Source organism: Microcaecilia unicolor, chromosome 4 (assembly GCF_901765095.1).
Source record: "Microcaecilia unicolor chromosome 4, aMicUni1.1, whole genome shotgun sequence".
NCBI lineage: Eukaryota > Metazoa > Chordata > Amphibia > Gymnophiona > Siphonopidae > Microcaecilia > Microcaecilia unicolor.
The window spans coordinates 88,938,404-88,951,512 of NC_044034.1; the positions used below are offsets into that span (position 1 = coordinate 88,938,404).

Below are 13,109 nucleotides of genomic sequence, written 5' to 3' on the forward strand. Positions count from 1 at the left end.
CGGTCTTAATATAGGTCGGTGCCTGGTTAACTTCTGAGTAGCAGCATCAGGCCTACTGGCGCTCTCTCCCTCCCATGCCTGAAGTATTGAAGGTCCTCCTGTCCCTCACGACTCCTTTGACAAAATGGCTGCGGCAACCTCTAAAGGCAGCCTTGTGATGGGAGAGGGTGTGGCTTGGTTAGGTCTCCAAGGCACTGGGATTGGGAGAGAGGGAGGATCAAAATCATGAGGGAGGGAGATGGAATATGAGGTGGTGAGGGCACCTGCAAAATCCTTATGCGGTAGCCTGTTGGTGCACTAACCACAGGTTAAGAGCTTAAAACCCTTTAGTAAAAGGCCCCCAAACTGACTGCAGCAGAAAGAAACAACAGGCTCTTCCAGTTTCATAGGATCTGGAACACATTAAGGGGTCCTTTTACTAAGGCGAACTAATGAAATTAGTGCACACTAAATGCTAAGATGCCCATTATGTTCCTATAAGTTTCTTAGCATTTAACACATGCTAATTGCTAGTGTGCGCTAAATCCGTTAGCACACCTTAGTAAAAAGACCCTTAAATATGCATCTTTATGAAGGGGCCCTTTTACTAAAGGCTTGCGCACGGCAACCCAGAAGTACCACTGGCCCACCGCAGGTGCCGGCGATACTTCAGCCCCCAGCGTGGAAATATTGAAAAATATTTCCGCAGGGGGTTACCTGGAGACAGTGTGGTTTTTTTTTTTCTAGCAAAAAAGGTGCCGGTACTCAAATGCCAGACCACCCTTCAGGGGTGGGGTGATCACTGAGGGACCCACCCCACAATAGCCAGGTCCCCTGCAACCAGTCACAGAATCTATGACAAGGCAGAATTGGTGTGCAGAGCCTGAGCTCTTTCATTAAAACTTGGGGTCCTTGGGTCAATTTTAGCAGACAATGGAAAAGGTGCCGGCACTCAGTACCCCCAAGTACCCCCTCAAAAAAAGCCCTGTCTGGAAATAATCGGGCAGTGTTGCATGCTGCCCAGTTATCACTGGGTTAGCGCAGGAGCCCTTACTGCCATATCAATGGTTGATGGTAAATGCTCCCCCCCCCCCCCCCCGAAATGGCCGCACGACAAGTGCGAACTTACCACATGGCCATTTCATTTTTGGCTATTTTCACCTGCTGCGGTTAAAAAAGGGCCCTAGTGCATGGCAAAAATGGCCACTGCCGCTAGCGCAGGGTCCCTTTTACCACAGTTTAGCAAAAGGGCCTCTAAGTGATCAGCCTTTGTGCTGTAAGTTTGTTTGCCAGGCGGAATTTCACACCAACTATTATTTTCTGAGTACTTCTTTCTAGTGTTAGTGTGTTTTTTCACATATAATGTATGAATAAGAAACAAAGACAGATCATCAAGATCCTACCTAAACCTACACTACCCAAATTGCAAAGCAGGGCCGTGCCAAGGGTCTGTGGCGCCCCCCTGCCCCCCCCCCCCGTGAAGATGATTGTTGTCCTCTCTCCCCTGCCCTCCTGCTCCCATGTCCCAACTGCCCACCCTCTTCTCCCCCCAACAAAATCTCTTTTAAATTTACCTCCGTCCGGCTGGCAGGGCAGCGAAGGCGCAGCGTCAGTGAAGGAGGCGGCGCTCCCGACGTCTCTACTAGTCTTCCCTTCGCTCAATGTCCCACCTTCTTCTGACGTCATTTCCTTGACGTCAGAAGAAGGCGGGACATTGAGCGAAGGGAAGACTAGTAGACACGTCGGGAGCGCCGCCTCCTTCACTGACGCTGCACCGTTTGCTGCCCTGCCAGCCGGCCGGAGGTAAATTTAAAAGAGATTTTGTTGGGGGAGAAGAGGGCGGGCAGTTGGGACATGGAAGCGGGAGGGTGAGGCAAGCATGGTGTGGCGGGGCGCCCCCCAGAGGACGGTGCCCCCCTGCCACGCTTACCTCGCTTACCACGTTGGCACGGCCCTGTTGCAAAGGACTGAAATACAAAACAACTTACGCAGCCGGTTTCTCCTACTTAAGCACACAACTATGGAATGGGCTCCCAAAAGCTGTGAAAACAATCCACGGCCACTTGAACTTCAGGAAATCACTAAAAACCAACCGCTTCAAAAAGGCCTACCCCAACGACCCCACGTAACAACCTCCTCACCTACCAACACAGCATGACTATGATCGAACAGGACATCACGCAATCTTCATCCATTCCGACCCTCCACTTATACCTCATACGATCACTATACAGCCTTGTATTTGTTATCCACCGACTGGGCAAACGCCTTTGACGGTACTATGTAAGCCACATTGAGCCTGCAAATAGGTGGGAAAATGTGGGGTACAAATGCAACAAATAAATAAATAGTAAGATCTTGATATTTTAAAATTAGGTTTCAATTTGGAGGATGTTTATTTATTTTATTTATTAGGATTTATTAACTGCCTTTATGAAGAGATTCACCCAAAATAATGCAGTGTACAGCAAATACAGTTTAACAGAAAATTTACAACTTTGTTAACAACATAACAATAGTAAAAAATTAACAAATATAAACAGATATATAGTAAATAAGGTAAACTTGAGAGCAGCAAATTTAAAACCTAATAATAGGACCACCATGAAACAGTATAAAAAATATACACATTTGACAGCACTAAAATTCAAATAACAGAGATATAATGGAATGTCAGCATAATACTAATGAAACAGCTAAATGGTATGCTTAACATCGTGAGTCCTGGGTATTAATGTTTCTGTTGATGTGAGATTTTTATGTGTCCTTTTGATTCTTTCCAGGGCTTGAGATGAGAACTTACTGCACCATACACGATGGTTTGTCATTCAGCAGTGATTCCTATAGTGATCTTTCCTTCTAGGGAGCCTGAAATGGCTGCCCTGAAGCCTTGGTTCCCACCGCTGCTGTTGCTTTTTCTTCTGATGAACTTCTGTTCTCCAGCCACTCGACCTTCAGTGGGTATCACTCTGAGACATTTTCATTAATAAAGCATCCATTATTCAAAAGCACTTATGTGGTTGAGAACTGTGGGTCATGAAAGTTATTCTATGACCAAAATGATCTGTTTCAAATTGGGGTGAGGTTTAGGGGTGGTTTGTGGGTGGAGCTAAACTTGTACAAAGAGTGAGCGGCACCACAAATTGTTTTGTTAAAGATTCAAAAGCAACTCTTTCACATTCTTTAATGATGCATAATAAATCTTTGTCTTTTTATTGGGCATTTGGGCTCTTCAGCTTGGAGAAAAGACGGCTGCGGGGAGATATGATAGAGGTATATAAAATACGGAGTGGAGTGGAGTGGATATAAGTGAATCCGCTTGTTACTCTTTCCAAAAATAGTAGGACTAGGGGGCATGCAATGAAGCTATAAAGTAGTAAATTTAAAATTAATTGGAGAAAATATTTCTTCACTCAATGTGTAATTAAACTCTGGAATTCGTTGCCAGGGAATGTGGTAAAAGCAGTTAGACTAGCGGGGTTTAAAAAAGGTTTGGATAGCTCCCTAAAAGAAAAGTCCATAAGCCATTATTAAAATGGACTTGGGGAAAATCCACTGCTTATTTCTGGGATATACAAAAAAAGGAAAAAAATGGCTAAGCTCTACCTTAGTATTGTTGTAGAATACACAAATTCATAAAAGGAGAGCGCATTGACACAACAGGAATATACTATATGTATATATATATGTATGTGGGACGTCTCATACAGTCACATGGACACTTGTATGTGTCTGGCTTTTGTTGAGCCAATGTATTTGTGACGACATATAATCATTGACTGTCCCCAACCTCCTATGGTGCACAAAATTTGCTCCTAATAATAGAGCAATCTCGCTCTGCCCTTCAACAAGAAAAAGAGGTGCTAGACAAAGAACTGAACCGTTTAAAAGAAGGAATTTCAGACCAAGTCTTTCAACAAAGATACATTCAATTGAAAGAATCTCTCGAACAATTTAAAGAACAATTAAGAAAATCCAAGATCAAAAAACTAAATCGTGACAAAAATGATTATGTTAAACATTCTATATATCCTTGGACTAAGAATAAAGATCATCAAGATACCACAAGATCAGATTTAAATGTCACAGACACTAACTCGAAAAGAGTTATGTTCGAATTTTCTGAAAGTTCCTCAGGTGGCAGTGACCAGGAGAATTTTTTAGACAACAGACAAATGCCAGGTACTGGAAGAAGAAGGGGCCGTCGAAGAGGATATCGAGGCCAGCCCAGATCCAGACCCTGGACTCATTCTCAATTCTAGCAGACGACAATGTCATCAATTTATCTGATAACTCTTTAACAGAAGCTCAGACGTCTCTGCTAGCAAGAGGTTTATCCTTTGTACCTACTAATACCTTTGACGCATTCCAATTTCGGGTAGACCTCGAAAAATTTATTAGGAGTTTACAATTGAAAATCTATTTTTCGGGCTCTGTCTCTGAAGACCCAGATTCTAGGGTCTACAATAAATCACAATGGTCTCCTCCAATTCCTCCAGACCCTATAGTGACTGCCTTTAAACAATTAGTTCTACGCGACATACATAAGTTTTACGACAAACGAGCTTACAACACTCATGACAACTTGACGAAAGATGAACGCCAAGCTCTCAAACAGTTGAAGAATAATTCTTCGATTGTTATTAAGAGAGCCGACAAAGGCGGAGCTGTTGTAGTACAAAACAAATCTCAGTACATAACAGAAGCAGAACTTCAACTGTCTGACACAATGTCTTATATAGAACTACACCACGATTGTACCTTTCAACTACAACAAACCATTCAAGATATTACACAAGAAGGCCTAGAATGCGGCTTCCTTACACTTAAAGAACATCAGTTCTTAAACAACAAAACTCCAGTGATACCTGTTATGTATTTATTACCAAAAATTCATAAGGACTCAAAAAACCCTCCGGGCAGGCCCATTATGTCTTCAAGAGGATCTCTTTTAGAACCTCTATCGATCTACCTGGATACTTTCTTAAAAGACACGGTACAGCAATGCCCTTCATATATTAAAGATACAAACCATTTTCTTCAGATTTTACGAGATATTCAATTACCACAATCCAGTTGTATTATGCTAACACTAGACATTTAATCTTTATACACGATGATTCCTCAAGATGAACTTCTAGAAATAGTGGGCGCAGTACTTGATGAAAGACAAAGACCTCATGCAGTACCAACTAAATTTCTTTTATCTTTACTTAAGTTAGCCTTATGCAAGAATTTTTTTAAATTCGGTGACAAGATCTACATGCAAACATCGGGAGTAGCGATGGGCGCTACTTTTGCCCCCACGATGGCGAACCTGTTCATGGCTGCATTTGAAAAGAAATGGTTATCCATTTCTCCGTTCAAACATAACATCCTTACATGGCGCAGATATATTGATGACATTTTTGCGTTATGGACAGGTACCAATGCAGAGCTCAGTGAGTTCCAACTATGGTTAAATGACTGTCATCCACGTATAAAATTCACTGCCACCTCATCAGATAAAACCATACATTTTTTAGATGTTGAAGTTTGTCTAAACCAATGTACCTTTCAGACCAGGGTATACACCAAACCCACAGATAGGAATACTATTTTGGAATACGGCAGCTGTCACCCAAGAACACTTCGCGACAGTTTGCCCTTTTCACAGTTCCTACGTTTTAAACGTATATGTACGGAAGATGCTGACTTCAGACAACAGGCTCATATCTTCAGTTCAAAATTACTATGCAGAAGATATCCTAAAAAGGCCCTTAAATGAGCCTACACTAGGGCCAAATATGTCAATAGAAACTTATTATTGCAAGATACAAAACAAGAATCTCAAGAAGATCAAGTCATGACATTTGTGATGAGATATGTGCAAGGTGGAGAAATAGCATCTAGAATCATCAAACAGCACTGGGATATTATGCGTGCCCATCCTGTCTTTGAAAACTATCGGATGAGAACAGCTTTTTCACGGTCCCGCAATCTAAGTGAAATATTAAGTCCAGCAGATCTCTCCACAACTGGATCGGTATCTAATAGACAACAAGGTAGCCATACTAAATGCAATAAAACAGGCTGCAAAACTTGCCCTTTAACTATTGATTCTACCCAGTTTTGTCTTAATGGTATATTATACCAATTGCAACACCAAACTACGTGCCGTACAACACACATCATATATTATATTATATGTCCCTGTGAGAAGATGTACATTGGCAAATCTAAAAGATCTTTAAATGCACGAATGGTAGAACACAGATCACGCATAGCAGCCAATACTATGGGTGCACCGTTAGTACAACACTGCATCAGTAAACAACACTCCAGTGAATCTTTAAAATGTATGGTTATTGATCATATTATTCCCAATACTCGAGGTGGCAATATCGATAGGTTACTGTTACAAAGAGAGACACGTTGGATTTATCGTCTTAACACACTAGAACCTCATGGACTCAATACTTCTTTGCATTGGAACTGTTTCCTGTAAGAATTAGCGTACACAGCTGTCTCCTATGTCATGATTGGGAGGCGGAGTTTTTGCGTTTGAAAAGCTGAACGCCAGCGCCATTTTTTATCAGATCCTGCCTATACTGAGCATTGTTAAAGTGAGACCAGACGCCATAGACTTACATGGTATGTAAAATATTCAGCAAAAACTAATAGCTTTGTAAATTAAGCATTTGTTCTCCGTATTCTAATAGATACATGCCTATCGCCCTTGACAAAGCAAACAACTGCGAAACAGGCTCCTGTCGGGTGGGCATTGATTTCGGAGATCTGATCAAGACTCTATAAGTGAAGCGCGAGGGACACACCAATTGTTTGATCTAAAGCAACACAAGTGACCCGCAGCTTCCAAAGAAGATTGAGATAAGTTATATACATATTTGTCCTATTTGCATTGCTTTGGTTGACTACAACAGAGTTAAAAGTTTTTAAAGACTCAGAACCCCATGAGTGCACATAAAATAACTACAAAAAAAGTGATATGGTCACAGTGAGATATTATGGCACATATATTTAAAATTGAACACAAGGAATTTCACAGAAAGCAAATTTTGTGCACCATAGGAGGTTGGGGACAGTCAATGATTATATGTCGTCACAAATACATTGGCTCAACAAAAGCCAGACACATACAAGTGTCCATGTGACTGTATGAGACGTCCCATATACATATATATATACATATAGTATATTCCTGTAGTGTCAATGCGCTCTCCTTTTATGAATTTGTGTATTTCTGGGATAAGCAGCATAAAATGTATTGTACTGTTTTGGGATCTTGCCAGGTACTTGTGACCTGGATTGGCCACTGTTGGAAACAGGATGCTGGGCTTGATGGACCTTCAGTCTGTCCCAGTATGGCATTACTTATGTACTTATTTAATGCCCTGTGTGAGATTAGCCAATTCTTCCTTTGCCCCCCTCTCACCCCAATATTTTTCATAGTGAAAACTTTCATATTGTCTCACAATGGAATTAGTTCTTGAGAAAACCTAGGGGATTTTTTACTAAGGTGCACTAGTGTTTTTAGCTCATGCTAAAAATCAGCTGGCGCTAAATGCTGAGACGCCCTTTATATTCCTACAAGCCGTTGAGCCCATTAAAACAGGCAAGAAAGCGGTCGGAACCCCGCCGGGTCCAGCCAAGCCCCCGCCCAGGAAAGCCGCCCCGGGGGATGATGGCAGAGGAAAGCGCCCGGGTCACAGTAGCAGTGGCGGCGGCGGCAGCAGCTCATCGGACCTGTCGGAGTGCGCCTCGGAGCTGTTGTCGGACGATCCCGGCCAAGTGCTCTCCGGTCACCCGTAGGTCTGTTCCTGTCTCCTCTATCAACATCGGAAGAGATTTGTGACATGCCACGCATGCAGCACGTTGGTCACTCTTCATTTATATAGTAGGATGAGTGTCTCAGCACCAGCTGAATTTTTAGTGTGAACTAAAAATGCTAGCGCACCTTAGTAAAAGACCTCCCTAATTAATTTGCCCTATGAAGTACCAATCACTCAAGCTTCCTTTTTGAAATCATGAACCTTCTCTAGAGTGAACCAGCTTATAATCAAAATGTTAACTGAAAAATTTACACATTTAAAAAATTATAAATTGGGTGCTAGAGTGGTTTGATCAGAAAATAAAGAGACAGCAATAACAACACAAAAGGGCAGTATGCACCATGTCTCAGGCAATGAACAGACATCCTATCCCTTCCTGACTCTTGATTTAAAACAAATTTACCTTTTCATGGCCTGTTACTGACTTTTCTTCATTTTTCTTTTTGCTTTTAGGATGAGGAAATATGCAGGATAGATAACACCAAGCTACAGCAGCGACTAGAAGCACTGCAAGTTTTGCTTCTGTTAGGTGACCTGCAACTGAAGGACCTTCTGAACAACAACTATCACAGAGTGAAGAGCCGAGTCTTCTCATTCAACTTCAGCAAGAGCAGACTGGAAGAGCCACGTTTACCTCCAACAAGTGGCAACTTGATTGTTTATGACCAAGGTGAGCTTTTGTACACAGCATTAGAAGCCCTTACCGGCTTATTCTCTCTCTCTCTCTCTCTCTCTCTCTCTCTCGTTTTTCCATTGTTGGGTTTGGGACTTTCTGAGACTTTCTAGAACAGTAACACTGAGCTTGTAGCTCAGGAGTAACATAATTACATAATTGCTTAGGCTGGAAGATGACTTGAGTTCCGTAAAGTCAACCTTCTGTTGATTGCCCAATGATGTTCTCCACATAGTTATCGAAGGGAAGGTGGAAAAACTTACTTCCTCACCAAACATGACAATTGACTTAGTACTATTAGACTATCTCTTTTCCCCAATATGTTCTCACTCACCAATTTTGTTTACTTTTCATTTAGGGTCTGATTTACTAAGAGTTTTCTCCCATTCTTTTGCTGTGGGAGATAAGATCAGAGGCTGGTATTCAACAGGCTGATATATCCAGTTAAAGTTAGCCACACAGCTTAAACTGGATATTCAGTGCTCTTAACCTGATAAGTCTGATCTCTGAATATATCAGCTTAAAGTTAGTTGGATAAAGTGGTGTGGAGAAGAAGCTTAGGAGAATAATTATCAATGTTGGCTTCTATAAGACACTATACCATTAACTCATGCTATTTTAGCTCAAGTCCCATTTTTTTTTACAGTGAAATCTAGTTACAAATACTGGGGATAACAGTAAAATAGCACATCTAGATGGTACCCCATGTGGATAATATTCTCCCTCAGTGGTTAGAGCAGCAGACTGAGAAACAGGGAAACCAGAGTTCAAATTATATTTCTGTCTCTTTTATCTGATAGAGAGGAGAACAAAAAAAAGAGGCAAAGTGTAGCACATATGCAAACAAAAACAAGCCGGCCAATATTCAGCTGGCAATGGTCAGCGTATTTTTAAACGCTGATTGTCGCTGGAGATTAGCCTCAAGGTCATGTCCAGGCACCAGCTCTGAATATCAGGGGTAATTTGCCTGATTGTGGCCATCAGGGCTTATGTGGGTCCCAGCTGATATTCTACTGGGGCCCGCATAAGACAGTTACGTGAGTCCTGACTGAATATCGACCGGGAACCGCATAAGTATTTTTCTTTTAAAAAGCCCCTGATCCCCCTCCCAGTCCCATAAATATTTCCCCTTTTTCCCTCCAACTCATCCCAGGATGCCGCCATACAGAACCGCCCCCCCCCTATCTAGGTATCCTCCCCCCTGGCCTACCTGATAGCCCTAGTGGTCCTAGTGGGGTCAATGGAGAAGTCTCTTCACTCCTGCCCTTTGCGGCTACTGTATAAAAATGACTGCCGTGACCCCTTGCAGCAGTTTGTGGTACTTGTGTGGTACCTGTATTTAAATCACTGAATATCGGGGAAAGAATATAAGAACAGCCACACTGGGTCAGACTGATACTCCATCATGTTGGATTATTTGTAGTAAATAATTAGCAGATTTTAGTACACACAGCTTCAGCTTTAGAAATGTTAATTTCTTTCTTCATCTCTCTCTCATTCACCCCTGAATAATTCACTGCTGAGTCACTTTAAAGTTGAAGTAACAAAACATCTGTTTACTCACAGTTTGTAGTTAGATTATAATCAGACAGGCTTATATATACATATTACTATACATTTGTATTATCAGCTCCTTCCATGTGCTTAGATGGTAATGGATGCTCACACCACCATAGATCCTCTCAGGTTAGGAGAGATCATGAGCTCCATGTGCTCCATGTGCTGCATGTGCTGCATCTAACCCCTACAGGAAGTTGCATAGCTGTGTGACCTCTCTAAGTAATTCACATCAGAGGTCACAGAGTAATCACAGAGAAATAATAGGTGACAGGCAATGCATGTAAAATACAATTACATTCCAACACATCAAACCCAGTATCCTGCTTACAACAGTGGCCAATCCATGTCACAGGAACTTGGCAGAATCCCTGATATTAGCAAGGTTCCCAAAGAACTAGTGGTTTTCCCCGTGTCTAAGAGAAAAGGAATAAAACAGAAATTGCTTATAAAAGAAGTAATCAAGGCAGTAATATAAAATGGTGCCTAGACTTATAAAGGAGAAGAGTGGGAACAGAATCGAGCTCTTCAAAAAACAGACCAAGGATGTTCAACATAGATATAAAATTTATTAATGGATGACTCAACACGGTATCATGTTCTGGTACTAAAAGTACCTTCTTCAGGAGTCTTGGTAATTGTGTCTAATAATCCTTATGAAGACATTATTCATAAGGATCATTAGACACATTTACCAATCCTCTATCCTCCTTCCTTCCTTCCCTCCCTCCCGAACATCAAAAGACCCCCCTTCCTATCCCCCCTGCCTCCATCCCACTCCCGGAACATCAACAGACCCCCCCCCCCCCTCGTAGGATCCCACAAGCCTACCTGCCCAGCAAAAAAAACACGCCTTCCAATCCTCTATCCTCCTTCCCTTCCTCCTGAACATCAAAAGACCCCCCTTCCTATCCCCCTGCCTCCATCCCACCTCCGGAACATCAACAGACCCCCCACCTCGCAGGATCCCGCAAGCCTACCTGCCCAATCCCTGGTAGTGAAGTGAAGAATGGGCAGGAGCAATGCCTACTCACTCCTGCCCATCACAGCTGTCCCTTCAAAATGGCTTCCATGACTTCTAGTGGCAGCTTCATGATACTACTGGGAATATCAGCTGGGACCCCGCATAAAACCCGGTGTCTAGCACATGCTGAATTAGCCCTGGATATTCAATTATGGTGCCCAGACATGGCCTGGTATTGAATATTGGGGGCTAATTCTGCCCGTGTGGTCATTGTTTAAAAAACCGCTGACCACCACAGGCTGAATATTAACCGAGTAATATCTTTTTTACGCCTTTTGTATAGAGGTTGGATGGGTTAGGGTCTGTATTAGTGCTGTTGGTTTCCTAAACCCTGTGGTTTGGTTTAGATTGTTCTGCAGTGTTTGACAGTGGACAAACCAGAAGCGGCTACTTCCGGATCAGACCCAGACCTGAACAAGAAGCTTTTCTTGTGTACTGTGACATGTCTGATGGAGGGGGATGGACGGTGATACAGCGGCGCAGTAATGGAAAAGTGAATTTCAACAGGTAAGAAGAACAGCTTTGTTTGAGCAATACTTGGATATGACAAACATCAGTGTAGTGTCCAGGCATCCCTGGATCCAGGACCAACCTGGCATGTCTTTCTTAGGCAGGCTCCATCATTTCCTGACCTTGTTATCTGGTGCCTCCACCTGAGGAAGTAGGGTGTTAATGGATGGGATTTTCTTCCTTCCCTCCAGGAAACACTCAAAAGCAAGTGATTTTCAACAAGGCTGGCTGGCAATATTTAGAGTTTATTCAATATATATATACTAGTAAAAGAGGCCCGTTTCAGAGCATATGAAACGGGCGCTAGCAAGGTTTTCGTCGCCAACACCCCCCTCCCCTCCCTCCCTCCCTGGCCAACCCCTTTGAGGTTCTGCCATTGCTCCGCCCCCCAACATCATGACGTTTTACGCGAGGGAGGGGCCCGGAGCGATTCCCCCCCCCCCCCCGCCTCCCTGCCTCCCTGCCTCCCTCCCTGCCAACCCCTTTGTTGTTCTGCCATTGCTCCGCCCTCGAGGGCGGGGCCTGGAGCAATTTTGGTGGCTTCACCACCACGAACTTTCGAACCTTTTTGAAGGAAGTCAGGGCTTGGCTTCACTGACGTCAGTGTCCTCAGAACGTTGAGGGTGAGTTTTATTATAGTAGATATATATATATATATATATATATATATATATATATATATATATATATATATATATATATATATATATATATATACACGCCCGCCAGAAAATAAAAAAATACTTTTCAGACATGCGTAGCGGACACGCGCCAAAAATGAAATTGCCACAAGAGCCACATGGTACTCAGGTGGTAAGTCCATTTTGGCACGCGTAGGCGCCTACGCAGCTTAGTAAAAGGGACCCTCAATTAGATCCTGCAGTCTTGTTGCTGGACTGCAAAGAGAAATTAGGTATTTATGGGAAACACTACGCCGCCATCTTATTGGGAATGGAGGAATACTTTTCATTCGCTTATAACGTAGGAAACAACAGATGCGGTGAGCACACTCTGCAAGAAAAAACAATTTCTCTTAATAAGGGAACCTTATTTGTAGTCTATTTCACATAGAGCCCAAAGCTTGGTAATGAATACCTTGTTAAAATTTTATTTAAATTTGGAGAGCAAAAAATGACATTCCAACACTATAAAAATAAATTTTGCTCTATTGATTGTGTAAACAGAAGATATGGTAAAGGGCTATCATGTAAACAAAAACCTCAACTACCTCGAGGAGAGTCATAGACTTTTCAACAAAACCTCTATGGGGGTTTCTTTTATCAGCTTGAGCCTAACTGAAAAAACAACCGTGGAAAACACCTGCCAACTCCCAGTACAGGAGAAAAAAACCACCGCTGAAAAAAAAACAGTTCAGACTCTTAAAAATCCCAACACATACCCAAATTCTTCTGTTAAACACAACCTCCTATTAATCTTAGTCTTAAATTCAATTGTTTCTCAAAACATACTAGATGAAGCTTGTATGGAACGTAGCACTTAACTGAATTGTCATGCTGCACTGCCATTGTCTCGC

The 13,109-nt window shown here is 42.4% G+C and overlaps 1 protein-coding gene across 1 annotated transcript in view; it reads left to right on the top strand.

The window, feature by feature from the left end:
• LOC115468606 (fibrinogen-like protein 1) overlaps positions 1 to 13,109 on the top strand; it is a 47,531-nt gene that overhangs the window by 18,649 nt on the left and 15,773 nt on the right. Inside the window, exons 3-5 of the mRNA XM_030200428.1 lie at positions 2,763 to 2,936; positions 8,265 to 8,481; positions 11,413 to 11,572. Of these exons, the coding sequence (XP_030056288.1) occupies positions 2,796 to 2,936; positions 8,265 to 8,481; positions 11,413 to 11,572 (518 nt within the window). The 5' untranslated portion in view covers positions 2,763 to 2,795. The remainder of the gene's footprint in view (positions 1 to 2,762; positions 2,937 to 8,264; positions 8,482 to 11,412; positions 11,573 to 13,109) is intronic.